Genomic DNA, 20,489 nt, shown 5'->3' with positions numbered 1-20,489 from the left:
TCAGTGCCAGCCAGGTACCTCTTAACCACACTTTGGAAATGCTGCCCTCAAGCTGTTCAGATGAGAACTGCGGATCGTTTCAGTGCAGGTATAAACACTAAAGCCAACCTTAGAAGGGAGGGGGGGATTTGAACCAGAAGATTAAAGGAGAATTGAGAAAGAAGAGTGGAAGAGAGTAGGTGTTCCCAAGGCCAATTCCAAATTTGCAGACACATTTTGCAGGGAACCAGTGCTACATCTGCACTGGACCTGAAGGAAATAATAATAATAATAATAATAATAATAATAATAATAATAATTCTTACCCGCTTCTCCATTTTGATCGAGGCGGGGAACAACAGTGAGTATAAAATACATACATTTCTTTTTCATAGAACTGTGACCTTGCGAACTTTCCAGGTTATGGGCCATTGTGAATTAAATTGAATTAATTCTATTCTATGTACAGCAGCTATTCATTAAGTACAGCCCATTTTCTTTAGCAATTTCCTTTACTCGAAAGCATCTATCATCCAACCTCTGGCATCCCAGCTATGAACAGTTAAACCCTTTATGAAAGCAACAAAATATTCATTTTGCTACTGAGATTTATACTTTTGCCAGTTACACGGTACTTATTCAGTGTCCTGCTTTGTCACATTTTCTTTTCCTGCTTCCATATAGACAACAGAATAATTCAGAAGATGAAAATGGAGAGTGGATATTAGCAAGAAAATGTGTACAAGATTTCCTCTCTGAGTTAAGAGACCCACTCACATGCTTCGTCTTTCTCTTCTGGGCTGTGAGCATGTGGGAAATTTGCATTCCCCAAAATAGAAGTCATGTGCACATTAATCCATACCCTCCCCCTTCCCCTTATCTTTTGCTTCCTATGCGTTTGAAAACTAGGTCATAGTCCACTATGAACCATGCTGTTTTCTTCATCTTTACCAGTGAGGCTTTCAGTTAAAGTAGTAACAATGCAGCCAAAACTTTGCCTTCCCTCTCTGTCTCTTACGAGACTTTGCTCTCTCCCTTGAATGCAATGGTTCTGTTGTCTCTGCTTCTCTCTTGAAAACATTGTATTCCCAAAGGATTGTGGTGTATATGCATGCATTCTATATGGTGTACCTGTACATATCAGCCCTCTAGCACTGCCTGTGACCAGAGGTATTGAAGGACTGGGAATAGGGATTTCCCAGAAATAGACAAAGACCTGAAACTCACTGAAATTTCATTCTGTGACCACCACAATGCAAAGCATGTAGACAATGAACAAAGAGAATGTAATATGAAAGCCACAGCAGCATCTGATAACTTATGCTAAGACACATGCGATGCAATAAGTGAACTACAATTCCCATGGTGCTATATGGTGATGTGTGTGTGAAAGTCACTACCCCCAGCATTCATGTGGCAATTTCACAACCATAATGATACTCAGAAAGTCTCAAAATTGAATCTTGCTTCTGCCATGAATTCACCAAGTACCTTTAGGTGATATACTGCCAATCTCATCCACACATCTGCAATATGTAGGATATTTATTTATAAATAAATGCCCTCAACATGGTTTGCAATCATAAAAGCAACAACACAACAATAAATAACAATTAAAGCAATAAATAAAACAATGAAAATATCAACATAAAATATTAAAATATGAAAGAGATGAAAAGTATTAAAATATAATGCTGACCTTATAGACCTGTGTGGATTTTAACAAGCTAGTGAATGTTAGGCACTTGTAAGTACTCTAAAACCATTATATAATAATTATTAGGTAATAATACTAAAGTCATTGAAGATATTAAATATATATATTCTTGGAAAACACTCTTGGCATTTCACTAAAGGTGGCTTACACTAGTACAACATAATGTACATTAGTGCTAGTGCCGAATAGGATACTGCATAAATAATAAAATCCTAACTGAAGCTTAGAATATCATCTTACTTAAACATATCTCAAGTTGCTTTGTAAAACAGTAAAGTTAGAAGTTTAATTAGTGTAATCCTTTAAATTTAAATAGCTAGCCTTGAGGTCCTTGAATAATTGTTTCAGTGCATAAAGCACCTGTAACCTAATTGGGATTGAATCCTAATGCTTTTTTATTTTTCTTAATCATTTCTGGTGGTGGTGGTAGTAGTAGTATATATAAGCAAGGCAAACATTAATCACTTACAAGCTAAATTTATTTGGAGTGAAATAACATAATGAGACCGTTCAGGCAACACGCTAAACCATGGTAATACTGCTAACCCTTTTGCAGCAAATGATGAGCATGTTTAAATCGTGGTTATGTAGCCACCATGATTAGGATTGGTTCACATGTCACACTAAGCCAAAACATTTAGCTCAAAATGCTTAATCACCATTGCTTAGCGTGTTGACTGAACAGGGTTAGAAATACATAAAACCAAACTCTCTATAGAGAGTTTACGGCTCACCCAGTCCTTGGTCACATTCACGTGCCTCAGGATATCAAACATGCAGCATATGGTTTGGACTTTTCCCTTTCATACAATCGTATAATTTCAAGAGAATCTTTTCTGCTATTGCCCTGAGTCACACCATCAGTTGACACCAGTGCTGTCCTTAACAAGTTTTGCTGCCTGAAGCAGAGCCCAAATACCTCTTGCCCCTAGGGCCAATACACCATTCAGGTACTATTGCAATGTGTTTTACGTGGTGCACCCCTGAACAGTGTCCAGAAGCTTTAATTGGCGTAAAATGTGATAGCCAGGCTGCTAACCAATGCATGGTATCAGGACTCACTACATCTGCCCTGAAAGACTTTCATTGGTTGCTAGTTTTTCTCTCACTTTACAAATGCAGTATCTGCCGCAGCCCATAAAAGTATCGCAAGAAAGGGGTTTTTTTACTTCATCGTCCATATATACCTATAGAGAGAGCAAAGTAATACAGAAATACACTAGAAATCTGAAAGAAAGGCAAAATAATCCTTTTTTCATTCTATAAAAGCTCCCTTGCCTAGTCACGTAGAGACAATTTGTACTTACTGCAGATGACTAGGTGAGTAACTGCTTCAAAGTCTGATCTCGTTTTCCAAAATTTTATCCCAATTTTGATGATTCTCCTGGGGGCAGGGTAAGGCTTTTTCTGTGACTTTCTGCGCATAATGGTATTGCCAGATATGAAATCCTTAACAGTAATATGATGCAGCAATCATCATCACTTCATTGATTCAAATATTTAAATCATGGATGCCCTAGGATACCTTTGAATGCTGATTACATTGTAGTTGTTAAAATATTTATATGATGACTATATACAGAGAGAAGTCTGGTTTTTGGATAGAAAATGGTTTTCTAGTACTGCATTTTTGGAAAAGGTGCACATGTCACCTTCTAACTTCAGGCTTATTTGTAATCATGAGAATGATGCATTCGCCCATTTCCATATCTAAGCTTCTACAAAAGGGGGGGACTTCTGACCCTTAATGATATTCATTGTGATCTGCCCTCTGGCAATGGGCACAAATCCATTTCTTGAAGTATAATTGATGACTGAAAATGTTTGGTGTTTGTGTGTGTAGTTAAACACTCATTTTAGTTTTAATTTCTCTGCATAAAATTCCAAGTGTCTAAAGTTGATGTATTAGTAAGAAGGTAAAAATAATAATTAAATGAGTCATGGAAGATTTCTGCATGAATAATGTTACATTGTAATGAGCCTGAAAAATTGGTTTTTATAATAACTCCCATACAAGATTGCCTAATGAAATATCATCAGTCTTGTTCATCTTAATCAAATTCCCTAAAAACACACATAATCATCTGACTATTTAAATGGTACGGTAAATAATACATGGCCTGAAGGACAATTTGGGCAGGGGGCACAAAGCTATTGTTTTATAGAGCGCCACCAATCTACAAGTTGTTTTACAAAGGCAAAGGCAAGGATTAAGGTGTCTTCTGAACAGGGCCAATGGAACTTTTCCCTTACCACGTGCTCAAAATATACCTTGAACAAAAGAAAAGCACTTGGGATCAGGGAAAAGTTCCATTGGCCATGTTCAGAAGACACCTTAATCCACGGTTTTAACCACAGTGACTAAGGCAAAAAGCTCTTTCGAGGCTATTTAAGCTATAATGCCAGGTCGTGTTCAGAAGACACCTTAAACCAAGGCTTTAACCACAGTGACTAAGGCAAAAAGCTCTTTCGAGGCTATTTATGCCTTAATTAGTTTCCAAACCATAAAAATGTCACAGAAGATGCATAGTGTTTTGAACTACTTGGCAGAAAGTCAAAGATCATTGTTGAAAATTTCTGGGTGATCCAATAGTCAGATGCAATAATTGTGAATGATTCCCTTTGTTGCAACAAAGGTTCCTTTTATCTCAGTTTTGTGGATGTCAGTGTTTATGAGTTCTATTGAAGACAGGACAAGGGACAGAATACAAACAGAGGTGATGGAAAGCAAGTAGTGCAGGAGGCTCAGGCCCTTTGGTAATAAATAAAATAATAATACTTTCCCGCTCCTCTACCCTAAATGGCTTGGATCCAGAGTTTGTGTGAGCTTCCTCTTTCCCACCTCCAGTGCATCATGCCTGCCTCCCCAGAAGGCTGTTGTGAGGATCAAGAGACCCTCAAGAAAGGCCTAGGATGTACAAGGAGAAGAGCAAAAAAATTGGGCAGAGGCAGTTTGTGATTACAATCTATAATAGGCTTTGATGTTTCATAGGCACAAGAAATATTTCCCAATTTCTGCTGAAGCTTGGTTTTTTAGGGGATGTAGTCAATTTTTTTTACTAAACCCTTAAATCCATGGGAGTCTTTTATTTGGTTCTTCTTCGTGATCTTTGTGTGTCATACATTATGGGCTTTGCATCTGCCCTGACCCTCCTCTAGGGAATTTTTCACAGCTGAGGATCGTTTTGGTGGGAACTCTTCCCCACCATCCGACTCTGCATACTCAAGGGGTTCCTGCCATTGCTCTCAGTTCTCTTTCGGGCGCCACATTAGCTGCCTCATCAGGAGTTCACTCTGTGAGAATGTTCTTTATTCTCCTTTGCTGAGGACATTAATAATACCCCCCTTCTATTTTATTCTTCAGTGTTCTTCTTGTTGTTAAACTCTTTAAAAAAAAACCTTTCCCTTTTTGGAGGTTACCGACTGATTTGTCGATCTGCATCAATGTTTATGGTTCAGAGACTACTAGGACTTACGGCCACCGCCATTTACAAGGTTCAGTGGACCCGGTTGCAAATGTGGCCTTTTCAATCTCTACTGTTCTGCTCTTTCAATGGCAGAAAATACCTGCATCATACTTAACTCTAGCTACCGATAGAAGTCATTGACACCCTTCATTGGTGGATGGATCTGACAGATTTCCTCCAAGGGATATCCTTTCGTCAGCTGATCCTGTTGAGAACACTCACTACAGATGTCTCAATGACAGAATGGGGAGCGCACTCTCATCGTTTACAAGTCCAAGGTCTCTGGTCAACCATAGAGCAACATCTTCACATCAATATGCTCGAGCTCCTGGTGGTGAAAAAGGCACTTTGTGCTTTTGAGACTGACCTCTTAAACAATCAGGTTCAGGAACTGATAGACAACACCTCTGAGGCCTGGTACCTGAACAAATGGAGGAACGTGATCTCCTCATGTACTCAAACTGACGCTAGAGATTTTCCACTGGGCAACCCCAAGAGGAATCTCGCTGACATCTTTGCACATTACAGGAAAGAACAATCTCCTAGCATATATCCTGTCATGCGTACCTGTCGACCCATAACTGGGAAATGTTATTGCATATTCTTACTCAGCTCTTCACCACATGGGGCAAGCCAACAATAGATCTTTTCACCTCACCCACAATACAGTGTGCCAGAGGTTTTGCTCGAGATCGGAGATCGGCAGATCATCCCTCAGGGATGCTGTACTGCTGCTGTGAACAGACATTTTGTGCTACCTCTTTTCCCTGTTTCCACTGATATTGAGAGTGATTTCCAAGCTCTGATTCAACCGAGGCAGCTGCGGTTCACTCCTCTTCACAAACTGTCGACAGGAATTCATCTGACTCCCATTACTGCTGGATCTGATCTCCTGAGGTCGGGGTCGCATCCGTCACCCAGACCTACACACACAAAATTTGACAGCATGGAGGATAAGGAACCAGGAGTTGACTTAGAATTGCAAGTTATTTATGCAGCCAGAAGACCCTCCACTAGAAAATCTTATAGCAGTAAGTGAAAGCGTTTCACTATCTTCATCCATACTCATGGTTTTGATCCGGCCCATAGCTCTATTAAGGACATTCTCCTATTTCTTAAAGTTCTGCTTGACTCCAGACTCTAATACTCTTTGCTTCATTTTTATCTCTCTGCCATTTATGCCATGCATGCGCCAATGCATGACCGCTCTGTTTTTACTCACCCATTAGTCAAGCAATTTCTAAAAGGGCGAAGAACATAGTGCCCCCAGTCCACCACATGGTTCCAGAATGGAGTCTGTCTATTGTCATGTTTCTGGTGGCAATTACCACTGTCCTACGTTCTTCTGAACTTATTTTATTTTATTTATTTTATTTTATTTATTACATTTTTATACCGCCCAATAGCTGAACTCTCTGGGCGGTTCACAAAAATTAAAACCATAATAAAACCACCAACAGTCTGAAAACACAGGTACAAAATACAGTATAAAAAGCACAACCAGGATAAAACCACGCAGCAGAAATTGATATAAGATTAAAATACAGAATTAGAACATTAAAATTTAAATTTAAGTTAAAATTAAGTGTTAAAATACTGAGAGAATAAAAAGGTCTTCACCACATGGTTCCAGAATGGATTCTGTCTGTTGTTACGTTTCTGGTGGCAATTACCACTGCCCTACGTTCTTCTGAACTTTGCACTTTGAGGGTTGATCCTCCATATCTACTTTTCTACAGGGACAAAGCTGCCTTACATCCTGATATTTCCTTTCTTCTGAAGGTGGTATCAAAATTCCATCTTAACCAAGAGATTGTCCTGCCAACCTTTTTCAAGTCACCTTCTTCTCATTTCAAGTCACCTTCTTCTCAAAACTGTCTTTACTGGCCATTCAAAGGACTTTAGCCTTTTATAAGGATAGAACCACAGCTTCCAGGAAGTCTATTCATCTGTTTGGCTGTTATGGTCACCCAAAGAAAGGTTTACCTGTCTCATTCCAAAGGCTTTCATCTTGGATTGTTTAGACTATTATGTTAGCTTATGTGCTCCAGGTACTCCAGCTCTCAGGACTGATAAAAGCACATTCCACTGAGGGGCTGGCAACCTCAGCAGCATTCGCTAAAGGTACAGCATTTCTATTCCGGATTTATGTAGAGCTGTTACCTGATTGCGACTATCCACTTCTATTAATCATTATCATTTGGATGTCAGAGACAGGAAAGACTGTGCATTCGGCAGACTGTACTATCATCAATATTACAATGAGATATTTTTGGCGAACTCACCCTCCTCTGGTAACTGAACTTGTTACTTGCTCATAATGTGTGATGCACAGAGACCACAAAGAAGAAATACAGGTTGCTGAACTGTAACTGCAGTTCTTCGAGCGGACATCTGTGCATTCATACAACCCACCCACCATCCCCGCTTTGGTATTGCTACATTGGCTGGCTGGTACTGAGGTGGGTGTCTGCTTATAGCATAGCCCCTCGGCCTTGAGGCCAGTTGCAGTCTCAAGGAACTGAGGGCAATGGCAGGAACCCTGGAGTATGCTCAGTAGGATGGTGGGGAGGATTCCTGCCAAAACGATCCTCAGCTGTGGAAAATTCTCAAGAGGAGAATAATGTGTGAATGCACAGATGTCCACTCGATGAACCACAGTTACAGGTAAGCAACTTACATTTTTAAAACTGTTCTTTTGTGTAAAAAATATAAAAGATTACCACATATGCAGTCCAGCATACTTTAAAGCAGTGTTTCCCAAACTGTTGACCTCCAGATGTATTGGACTACAACTCCCAGCTTGCCTCAGCCAGCCATGAAGAAGGCTGCTCTAAAGTCTGTGGCTCTAGGACCATGGAATGCATTGAAGGATTACATCTCTAGCTTATAGCCTTGGGCATCGTTTGAGACTCACCCAAGCAGAAGAATATGTTCCTGTGGGGTGGGTGGATGTACATCCCTTTAGCACATTTATAATGCAGCATGGGTGCTCCATACAAATCTCCAGGTACAAAGAGAATCAGATCACACAATCTTCCTCCCTTTTTTAAATGAAAGAAAATCAAGTTTTTGCTTTTATACATGCAGCCATCCATGTGGAGCACCTAAATCACACATTACATTATGGGCATGGGAATTGGTCATGTGCACTTGCTCTTCTACCCCAGGAACAGGATCTTGTGAGTGTCCAAATCAGCCCATATTTGTTGAAAAGGAAATGACCAATTGGCCATTGATGATTGTGTATAACTCTGTGTTTGTAAACTCTTAAAGGAATGGCACTACTCTTGAGTAAGTGGTTTCGTTCTACAGCTAGATTGAGAGGTAAAATTAGTATGTTTGTCACATGTCACAGTTGCTTACTAGCTTAAGGGAAGAAACACAGGAGGTATATTAACTAGTCTGCTTACAGAGGAATTGGACAGGATTCAAAATTAGTGAAGGGTTTTAGGGGCATTTTAAAAGCCAACTTTACCAAAGGACTGTGGCAGTGGCCTATGTAATGCAACTGAACATTTACAGTGGAAACAAAAGCCCTGCTTAGCATGAGACTCATGACGAGATTCTTAATAAATGCAGGACCTCAAGCAACAAAATAATCTGATAATAACAGGTATTCTTGGAATGGGTCTCCTTTGGTTTTGTCCAGTTGCAGTTTCTGCGATTGTAACTCATGTTTATTTATAGAGCATTCAGATTAAAAATGAGGTCCTACTGTAGAAACCTAAAAGATTATTTTTCAGCACCATACCTGCTTTCATTTGTTAAATTCTAAATCCCCCCCCCCAAAAAAAACACCCTTTTAAGCAGTGGTTGAAATAGGATAAAAACAATTAGACAGACCCTGTTCTCCAGGAAGAGAAGGTTTCTTAGAGTGCATCTCTAATTGATTAGTTCATATGGGGGCTGTTAGGCTTTGGCTTTGAACAGCGGTAAATCATTCATGTGTTCCAAATTCTTTTCAGTATTGTACTAAACGGAAGAAAGACAGGACCTAATATTTTAGAAATCACCTGACCTTTAGCAAGATTCACTTAGAAATAGGCTGGTTCATGTAGTTTGTGACGCAAACATGATCGCTCTGGGGAGCACATGGCACAGTTGGTGGGCACACGAGCAGCCAGAATGGCATGATTCTGAGAACAAGCACCTCTTTATATTGGTTTTTACAATTGTTATGGCTCACAAAAGGAGCTAGTGCAATAGATGCTATTACTTTTTTTTTAATGTAAATATCTGTACAAGTCCCAGTTTTCTTCATGTTCATCTGCTTGCTGCCGAATGCCAAATCCCCAAAATGGATGGAATGGAGTGACAATGGAGGGTGTCAAAAATGCACATACACCTTGAGGAAGCTATAATAGACAGTAGCTGAGCAAGCACTTTCTCGGCAACCAAGCATAGCCCTTGTGGGCTAATACTGCACTGCAACCTTTGCAAGTAGTACTGTGCCTCAGTGGCCCCATTCAGACAACACGCGAAACCATGCTGCTTAACCATGACATGGTTAACGGAATGCAATGCATTCCGTTAATCATTTTGTGGTTAAACAGCATGGTTTCGCGTGTTGTCTGAACGGGGCCTATATGAAATATAGTCTATTACTTACAGTGCAACCTGCTGATTATGACTTATGCACTTTTTTTCGGACTGAGCATTACATTCCTAAAATACTAGTAAATAATGTATGTGACATTTCACAGATTGAACCATGCAATCGTGTCCCTTTGATAAGTGGACTCTTATGATGTATGGTTTCCCCCCCAAACCCCTGTTTATTGCATTCCTAGATAAAGATCTACAGGTTGGGTTGGGTTTTGGTTTTTTTTTGGTAAGTTGCTTCTGAGTGTCATTCATTTAGAACAATTTGAATGAATAGTTTTATTTTATCATTTCTTTATTTCTACCCTGCAAGCACTCACAAGGTGGTTTACCATAAAATGTTAACAAAACCAGCTTGATCTTTTTGCATAATGAGTGTGCAACACAATATATCGTTTCTTCTGCACAGTTTTTACATCTGCACTGGAGGCTTAACAGTTAATCTTGGTAGCCAATAGGACGGAAGGATGGTCTGTAATAGTAGAGATCTGTTAGGAGAGGTTGGGGGGAAGGTGGTAGGAGGGGCTGAGATATTTACATAGCCTGAAAAGCACTGAATATATATTTAAAAAGTGGCTAAAAGGGGGGAAGCAAGGACACTCCTCTGCCTGAACTGCTATCTGGCTGAGGGGAGAGTGGGCACCCTCCTCTTCTTCTTCACAGCTGTATCCAATCACACAGCTGGGCTTGCTGAGCGAGGAAAGAACGAGGACGTCTGGCTGAGGAGAGTTGCAGCTGACAGGGATTTGGTCTAACTTGATACAAAATGAATGAGCTGCTGCCCTCCCTCCCCAGGGGCGTTCGACGCATGTCGCTGAAGTAGGAGTCTATGGCTGAATTGAGAGAGCACTTTGCACGGTCGGATGTCTGTGCAAATGTCGAAGTGGGGGAGGCAGGCAGGGCACAGAGAGTGGGGGGCTGCTTGGTCCTGACGTGCTTGGCATTTAAAAAAATAATAATCCTTGCTTGCTGCAATAAGGAATAAGGTAAGAAACTTAAACTTGAAAGAGAGCCCCTGTCTGCCTTGTACAGACACACACATTATAAGCAGGGCAAGGTAGCCTTTTGTCTTCTCTAATGTTTAGAGCAGAGGTTCATTAGTTTAAAGATCCAGTGCAACGAGGCGGCAGCATCTAGTGTGATCAAAGCAGGTTATGTCTTCCTCCCCCTTCTTCTTAACCTTTGGAAAGGAACCACAGCTGTAATGGCCAGATGAGAGTTGCACTGTAAGTACAGCTCCTGTGTCTTTATTCCCCTTTCTGCTTTCAGAAACTGGCTGTAAACCGAGGCGCTGTAGCTGTCTGAGATCCCCCTGATGTTCAACTGCTTTTATTGTTCACTGTTCAGCTCAACCAAATACCTGCTGTTTGTTGGCTGCAATTGCTGGCCTCTTCTATCGACTTGCCTCAATTGGCAGTCTTGTACAGCCCGGACATAATTTGTTCTTAATCACAGCATTGGGTGTAATGGGCAGGAAATGCAGCAATTACCAAATTGAAGGTTACTTTCTGAAATTGGTGTAAAAAAAATATGCCGATACTTGTGCTTGTGGCACATATAATTGTTTGGATAAAATCAATCTATGTCCTTACGTATAGGATGATACATTCTCATTTCTAATTCATAGACATCTGGTATTTAATTTGTTAAACATATCAGAGAAATCAACCTTTCACCAAGACAAATAACTTGATTGTACATATATTATGTATTTCTAAGGAACTGCTAATAAGAACTCTGTGTGTGTGTACTTGTGTGTTTGTGTGTGTGCATGCGTGCATGTGTAAGCATCACATGCGCGCATACACGTAAATAGAGCAGCTTTCCTTTGACAGAAAAAGCTTAATAATTGAAATGTTTTTGGAGCAGTGAGAAATCTCTGCTTTCTAAAACCTTTCTGTATCTGTTGAAGAATGTGTAACGAGGCACAGTTTATTGACTTGTTAACTGATATATAGCTAGGAATTCTCATTAAGATGTTGGAGAGGGGAAGGAAGAGAGCAAGAAGCCATCAATCTTTTTCTTTTCTTTTTCTTTCTAATCACTCAGCACTTCGATTCTTCAACTTGGTCTATGGCATGGGTTGGGGAAATGTCTTTGCTTTGCTTATTGTCTCTGCTTATATATTTGTTTTCTGAGTAAAAAAGAATATTAAGCGCTGCTGGGTTTTTGCTCTAGTGTAATAAAACGCGCTGCAAATTGCATATCTTAGAGCAACGACTTTAATTACGTATTTATAGTGGTTACTTTACCATTAACAGAATTTTAACAACTGGGGGAAGATGGGCTTTTTTATTATTCATCCCTGAAGCATTTCTTAGTAGGTGAAAGAATAGTGAATTATTTAGTTGGAAATGGAATGCACTTTCCTTTTCCTAACTTAATCCCTGTGCTCTATAAGTGGAACATGTAAATCTGTCTGAAAAGCTATGCATGCAATTTGTGTTCAACAATAATCCAAAATAGATGCACCAAATCTAGGACCTTTTTAATATTGCAATTGTCAAGATATAATGAGAGACACAAATGGGTGTTTAAAATTTGTGATATAAATTAATGTTTAGACAAAGTATACCTTTAGACCTTAAAAACTATTGTGGAACAGAGGTTTTTAATTCTGTTAGCTGAATTTTATTCCCATCCTGGTGTGATGATAAAATGGACAAAATGTTGAATGAACATACTGAGGATGCTTTCAAGTGAGGCATTCACAGAATTTTACGGCGCGTCCAGACAACGTCATCTTGGACTTGTAGCCCTCTAGTGTTTTCCCACTGCTTCTTCAGTCTCTTTTTCTTAAAACAGAAAATACATTAAGGTGAAAACGTTGGAATAACTGCATGATGCCTTCTGATTGGTTGCACTAGGAATTGTCCATCTAGCAGCACCCTGGATCAGGATGCTGATTTAAATTATTGATCAGTGCTATGATCCAAAGTTGCTATTCCAATATCATGGATTGAATAAATTCTTCCATTTTAATTGTAAAGGCTTATTCAGACCCCTTGTAGCTTGTCATTTATTATATGTAAATCAGTGAAACAGGTTTCCAAATAGGTTTTGGTATTTTGACAATGGCCACACTGGGATGATGAAGTTGTAGTCCAACACATGTGGAGGTCACGTGGTTGAGGTAGGCTGCATTACAACTATAGCATGAGAAGAAGCCCCTAGTTTCCTTGCCAGCAAGATGTCTTGTAACCTGCTCATATTAAACTGCAGAGTTTATTACAAATATCAAAGCCATGATATTCTCACACCAGGATGTTTTAATCCTTCTTAGATTTACACACGTGATGTTACTGCAGATGTCAGACTATGTAGAAATCAAATGTGGCCACTTTATAGTGGATACAGCTGACAGCCACAATAACATCAGCTGTTTCCTTTACAGGGAGTTCATAAGCAAGGAACAGTAAATAGTTGACTCCAGGGTGGTGTAGTGGTTGGACTGGGACTGGGGAGATTTGGATTATAATTCCCACTCATTCATGAAGCTCAGTGGGCGACTTTGGGCAGTCAAGGACTCTCAGCTTAACCTACCTCATATGGTTGTTATGATGATAAATTAGAGAGGAAGAAAACCATGTGTGCCACCTTGAGTTCCTTGCAAGACGAAAAAGCCAGTATGATCATCGTCATCATCACAACAACATTCATTTTGGGGCTTAAAACAGCTTATTTGGAGGCAGTATTTCCCACACTGCACTCAATATTTTTTTCACAGTTCTTGAAAAAGTCATGGATCATTTACAGTCAAAGCAGAGTTTGAAGCCTCTCTTTCTGCTTTCTATAAATATATATATATATATTTACTTTAGCCTTGAAGTGGATTTTGAAAAACACAGAGAAATATTCAGCCATGCTTCCTTCGATCATCCATCTATGAAAGAAATCCATTCACAAAGTATATCTTATGTGGGATTAATTCTTAAATTGCAAGGAGTGGGGCTCCAAACAGAAAGAGGATTAATTTCTGAGCCATAATATTTCCAGTGATTACGAAGCAGATTTTCAATCTTCAGGCCTTAAAAGCCCGGATCCAAAGCTTTGAGTCGAATTGATTCCTGCTTATGCTTTCTTTATTTCAGCTGCCTAATTTAGGTGGGAAAATCATTTTGTTGCTGCTATTGTTAAATGACCAAGTGTCAGAAACCCTTGTTAATCCATTGCAAACCACCCAGAGGTCTACGAATAGATCTTGATCTACTTTCTACCCACCCCTAGAAGTTGCTTTTTCTTCTATTAAGTAGCAGGAACAGAAGATTTTAATTGAGGAAATGTTGTTGCTCATAATGGTATATCTCTAAAGGCAATTGCTTAGATACTTTGGTCATATCTGAATTGTATCCTGGAATATTGCCAGTCGAAGGGTATTTCTGCATGCTATTTTTGATAGATCAATCGTTTATATTCTTTATGTGACTGTCTGCTCTTTATTTGGCTGCAGTTGGAGTTAGGGTGAAGTGGCCAAAACTTCAGAGGAAGAAATAATCATGATTATAGTACAAGACATTTAAATTATTATATAGTGTAAGGTTTTAGTTGTGCTCTTTGACTTATTTTTCTTTTTAATCTGCTGCCTGAACCCCCTTGTGTTGTTTTTTTATTTTGTACATTTGATGTATTTTGGAAACTGCAATGGCTTATGGCTAATACAAATAGAGTACTGTAACATTGGAAGTACCACCAGAAGGGCCCTGCCGCTGTTCTAAAGGTTAATTAGCCACTCATGAGAAGGCCCATCTGTAGTTCCAAGAATCCATAGGGCTTTAGCATTAAAGGACAATGCAGACGATTTTCCTGATTTAATAAGTGCTTTATTTCTTCCTAAACAGAAATGGTTGGTTAGGGTGTGCTTTCCTAATGTAGCATTCCTCATGCTTCCTTAAAGATTTTGAGGGAACAGAGTATAAAATACCCACAGTGGTTTTCTCAGAAGTAGCAGAAGCTAATGAAGTGTAATAATTAATCTTGGAAGTTTCCTCAGGAGCACTATTAAGGATCTTGATACCTTCAAATATATCCAAATGGTAGTGCAGGAAGTTGCTGAAGTTGCCATGTAAGTAGTTACGTGGCGGGGGGGGGGGGAGGGATTATTTTTGAAACTTTTGTAGATAAGATGGAGGGAAGCGTAATGGTGTGTGTTTTTATTTATTGAGTTGATTTATACCCTATCTTTTTACCCAAAAAATGGCACTCAAGGCAGCTTAAAAACAATATAAATTAGGTTGTTTTTTTTAAAAAAAAAAAAAAACTTAAAATACAAGAAAAACATAGCAATTATTTTATTTATGTATTTATTTGCAATATTTATATACCACTCAGTATCTAAAATAGATTTCGGAGTGGTGAACATAAGAAGTAAAAAATAATTAAAACACCATTATTAAAATTATTCCTTTAGAAACAGAATGCCAATAAAAACCATGGCTGGTTAGTTAAGGAATGTTTCCTGGAAGAGAGCTATTTTCAGGAGGTGCCAAAAGCAGCACAGGTACCTGTCTGACCTCCAGGGGGAGGAAGTCCCAAAGAAAGGGGGCCAGTACAGAATAAAAACAGCACCCAAACCACAGACCCGCTTACAGGCCAAAGACCATCTTGAATGAAGCAGTCTTCGTCTACTGTCGGAAGAATTACAGAGAAGGAGCAAACCTAGCCTCCATTGGGAGGGAGTTCCACTGCCCGGGATCAGCCACTGAAAAGGCCCAATCTCAGGTCGCCATCAAATGACCTCTGATGGTAGCCATCTCAAAAGAAAGGCCTCTCCTGAAGATGTTAAGGACCAGGCACACTTGTATGGGAGAAGGCAGTCTTTCAAGTAGCCTGGTCCCAAGCTGTATAGGACTTTATAACCATCAGTTTGAGTTCATAGAAACAGACTGGTAGCCAGTGAAGTTGCTGTAACAAGGAAGATGCATGTTCCCAATAACTGGACCCATTCAACAGCCTGGCCACAGCATTCTGGTCCAGCTGAAGTTTCTGGACAGTTTTCAAAGGCAGCCCCATGTAGCGTGTATTACAGTAATTCAAATGGGATGTAACTAAGGCATGTACAACTGTGGCCAAATCAAATGTCTCTAGGAACGGGCACAGTTGGTGCACTGGCCTCAGCTGTGCAAATGCGCTCCTGGCCACCGGCAAAACCTGGGCATCCGGGTTCAAGCTTAATGTAGAGATGTAAAATTTCTGGAAATTTTGAAGCCATTTTTTCTGGGGGGGGGTTCTGGAAAAACAGACATTTTCAGAAAAATTGAAATAATTTGTGACTTTGTGACCTTGGAGAGGCAGCCAATGTGGTTCCTTCCATGCCAGCTGAAAGGAGGAGGAAGGAAGCTGAGATTCCTAACTCTGAGGTCTGAGCACTGAACGACTCTGTGAAGGGGGCCATAGGGTTGCTGCCTTAGTCTGTTTATGGCAGAAGCAAGATTTGAACCAACTAACTGCCACAGTTCACTACATTTAAACTTCATTTACTGTAAATTTTTTTCTTCATTGACTGTAATGGTGAGCAAGCACAGTATACTTTTTATTATTATTATAACTTGTTTGTTTGGTGTGCTCAGCCCAAATATCCAAAAGTGTTACTTTCTTTGTTTTTCATCCTATGCATGAAAGAAAATAAACAAATTAAACACCTCAGCAGTTGTATTTCATTATCAAGTTTTTTTAAAATAAATAAATAAATCCGATGTAATACAAAAAGTAAATTTGAACAACAAAAATTTATGAGAACTATAAAAAATCTTTTTTTAAAAAAAGTGTGTAAGATGTTCCTATTGATGAAATTTCCTCTTTGCTCTAGACAAAAGCTATGATTTTTTTGACATTGTCTTTTTAAATATCATCTTCTCTTGAATGTGCAAAGATTGGTGTGACTTGCTTTCCACACACACTTCTGCCAGCTGCTTCTCTTATGCCAACTGCTTCCCTTATTTGCGTGTGATATTTTAAGCCTATCTTCCACTGCTGATATTTGTGTGCTGCCTGCCTTTCTAAATTCAACTGATACCTGTTGACCTCATTATATGTTTCCAAAAATACTTACCGACTTGGGCACAACAGGACCTGAACCAGAATAGTGGCTGAATGGAAATAGGATGGTTGCAGTGCACCTTGGTAAGGAAAACAGCAAGGAGGGTCTTAAATGTTAACAACAAGGTTAGAGCTGTCTGTGTGACTGTTTTCTAATTCTCTCTCTCTTTGCTCTATTTTTCCATGCTTTCCGGGATTCAGAGAAAGGTAAACGTTTTTCTCTATTTCCTTTTCTTCCTGTCTTTCATCACCAGCATTAGGTCATTGTTACCTTGCAAATCATAGTGAACCATCCAGAGAGCTCCGGCTTTTGGGCAGTATAGAAATGCTGTAAATACATAATAAATATTACGTGCTTATGAGTTTTAATCACAAGAAAGTAGTACCACTTTTGCCTTATCAGATGGTTATTCTATAGTACCTATAGAGTCTAAAAGAGGTGGGTCCAAAGGAAGGGTGTGTGACCATTTGCAGAACCCCAGAGAGACGGATTGGGATCCCACCATGCCCAGATTTGGCTCCTGGGCCCAAGGTTCCCAACTCCTGATTTAAACAGTCACTCTTTAGAGTTCTTTCTAGAAGTTCAGTCCAAATGTTATTCAAAAGGATCATAAAGCTTGCAGTAGAGGAGACGCATCCTTCTCCAAACTGGGAAAGAAAAAGGGGCTAAATCAGCCTTCCCCAAACTGGTGCCCTTCAGATATATTGAGAATACAAGTCCTATCAACCCCAGCTAGATGGTTATGCTGGCTGGTTGATAGGAGTTATAGTCCAAAATACCTGGAGGGTGCCAGATGGGAAAAGGTTGTCTTAGATATTTAGTCTCACTCCTGACTGTCCAAATCCAAAACAAATTATTATTATTATTATTATTATTATTATTTATTTATTAAATTTATATACCGCCCCATAGCCGAAGCGCTCTGGGCAGTTTACAAAATTAACTAGCATTGCAGTTCTAGATATGTCTACTAAGATGTAAGGCTCATTGAGTTCAATGGGGCTTACTCAGAGGTAAGTGGGTGTAGGATTACAGCATCAATTTTTAAAAGTTTCTTCAAATTATAGTACTAGGCAATAGACCTGGGAAGAACAGAGCTGCCTGATCCAACAGGTTTGCTGCCAATGAGGTATTATTATTGTTGTTGTTGTTGTTGTTATATTTATATACCGCCCCATAGCCAAAGCTCTCTGGGCGGTTTACAAAGATTAAAAACATTGAACATTAAAAATCAATATACAAAATTTAAAACCATAAAAGCACAAAATTATACACACACACACACACACACACTTAAAACAAATATAAACTCTCAGGAGATCTGGGGTCAATTACAAACTCAGCATATGCTTTTAAATGCCTGGGAGAAAAGAAAAGTCTTGACCTGGCGCCAAAAAGATATTGGCACTAGGCAGGCCTCGTTGGTGAGATCATTCCACAATTGGGAGACCACCACTGAAAAGACCCTCTCCCTTGTTGTCATCCTCTGAGCTTGCCTTGGAGCGGATACCTGGGGGAGGACCTTAGATGTTGAGCGTAGTATACGGGTTGGTTCAAGGCAGAGTTTGATCCAAGGGAGAGAAGCCAATCAGGGCTGCCTTCCCATAGCTTCTCTGTTAAGCCCTTCAAGGGTGATTTCCCATTTCTTCGGGAAGCAACTTGTATCCTTATAGTCTTGCAGACTGGTGGAAACAAGTTAAAGCTTTGTAACATGTCATCATTCAGGTCATTACTTAATTCTGAGTTTTAGTCACAAGAAAGTATTACCCCTTTTGCCTTATAGTTCTGTAGAGCCTCTAGGGTCCAAAAGGGAAGGGGGTCGTGGCCATCTGGCCTTTTTTTTTTTTTTTTTTTTACTGACACAGAGATGAAACTTGTATTGGGGAGATTGGTGTCCTTTGTCTTCTGCAAAAGGTGATACAAATAACTAATATCAGGTTATATATCAAAGAACCCTATACTTTCTTATTTTCTTTATTCCTAAAAGTCACCAAAAAAACATAGGCAGCAGAAATGGAAATACTGTAGATATGTGCATACTTCCTACGCCTTGGCTGGATTTCATCATTTATGTAGGATGCATTGGCCTAGGGAAATGAGTGAACACTTGTTGTGGTGGTACTGATTGTGTGTAGCCTAAGGAATATCATGCAGTAGGCCAGAAGCGACAAACATGAGCTACCCTTCTGTTGTTGGCAAAATCATTTGGTTACTTTGTGCCAGCAGATAATAATGGGCAAAAAAAGCTATGGCAGAGACCACAGTGTGGTATTGTGATTTTCAGAAAGCAGACTGTAGCCCAGCTTTCTGAGAATCTGTGTTTCTTTTTAAAGCAAGATGTCCACCTTTATGGCTGAGTGTGGTACACATGGAAATGTGGGGCTGATATACCTGGTGAAACCTCAGAAGGGCGACTGGAGAAGTCAGCTTTGCCCAGCCAGTACTCTCAAGATGTGTTGAACTACAGATCCCGTCATCCCCAGCCACTATGGCTGGCTGGATGTTATGGGAGTTGTAGTCCAACCTACCTGAAAGGTACCCGTTTTCGGTTGCCAGGAGGGGGGAAGAATTCAGCCCCCTGTTATCTCCTTGTCCTCCCATTTAATAGCAAAACCAGAATAAATTATACAGTATGGTTAACATTGAAGAATACATCACCCAAATTAGGAGAAAGCATGCATATTTCCATAATTCAGCTTTTCTTGGTACAATTTTATATATAGATATATAGCACACCCCTGCATATTGTTCTGCAATGTTTTAACACAACAACTCTCTGAAAGAATTTTGTAGTTTTGTCAGCAGCCTCTTGTTACATGGAATGGAAACTTGAGTGGCTTAGTTCTTGGCATTGTTGATTTTATGATTTGGCTGAAGACCGTAAAGGGCATGCATGGGAATTGGTCTGTGACCTACATGAAGTCACATGAAGGGCACAGAGATGTGAGAATGGAGGTGGGCAGCTGCAGTCATTATCCCAAGAGTTTCTTTTCTGCAGAGTTCCTGCAACATGCTTCTTCCAGCGGCTCTTCTTTCCCACCCCACGTCCCAGCGTACATACAAGTCCAGTAGGAAGATTCTGCAAAGTTCTGGAATGCAATGACCTCTCCATGTTGATTACTTCCTTAAAGAATCAATAGTGCTCTAGGGCTTGAAACAGAATTGGCGTGCTGTAGATCCACACTGGGGGAAGGAAGCAAAGGCAGGAAAAGGAGTAAGTAGATGGCCACTAGGGAAATATTTGCGAAGCGGCTCTTAGCAGTGCTTAAAAACAGTGAGGCCTTTTTATACACCTAGTGAGTTTTGGTGAATAATTTTTTTATTATTATTGTTACTAGTTGTGACAGACCACCAGAACTCAGGCCATAGCTAGATGGGGCGAAATCCCCGGGGTGATTTCCGGGATCGTCCCTGTGCGTTCAGATGATGCACAGTGACAATCCCGAGATCACGGAGGGATGATCCCTCCCTTGCCCCAGGATCTCACCCTCCCCTTTAGGCCCGGTTTTTCTGTCATGGAACATGTGGCCGGGCGCCTTGGTTTGTCTCGGCTCCTCGCAATTCCTTGCGAGTAGCTGGGATCCGCGCACAGGGCGCAGCACTCCTCAGGAGCACTGCACTCATCAGGGCTGGGGTGGGGGGAATGGGGGAAGTAATTATTTTTTTAAAAATAACTTACCTCTTG

At 40.0% G+C, this 20,489-nt stretch overlaps 1 protein-coding gene across 10 annotated transcripts in view; it reads left to right on the top strand.

The window, feature by feature from the left end:
* The window catches only part of APBB2 (amyloid beta precursor protein binding family B member 2), a 182,671-nt gene that overhangs the window by 139,026 nt on the left and 23,156 nt on the right, over nt 1-20,489 (top strand). Inside the window, exon 1 of one of the 10 annotated variants that reach the window (XM_063136410.1) lies at nt 10,348-10,754. The exons of 7 other annotated variants lie outside the window; for them this stretch is intronic. Coding sequence is in view for 1 of the 3 variants with exons in the window: in XM_063136409.1 (XP_062992479.1) it covers nt 16,916-16,929 (14 nt within the window). In the remaining 2 variants the exon portion in view is untranslated. Of the gene's footprint in view, nt 1-10,347; nt 10,755-16,594; nt 16,930-16,996; nt 17,011-20,489 lie in introns of those variants that run through there. 2 more of the 10 variants (XM_063136409.1, XM_063136411.1) reach the window with 2 other exon arrangements.

This window comes from Elgaria multicarinata, chromosome 10 (assembly GCF_023053635.1).
Source record: "Elgaria multicarinata webbii isolate HBS135686 ecotype San Diego chromosome 10, rElgMul1.1.pri, whole genome shotgun sequence".
Classification (NCBI taxonomy): Eukaryota; Metazoa; Chordata; class Lepidosauria; order Squamata; family Anguidae; genus Elgaria; species Elgaria multicarinata.
Note: the sequence above shows the minus strand (reverse complement) of the source record. Positions and strands in the feature narration are given on the sequence as shown.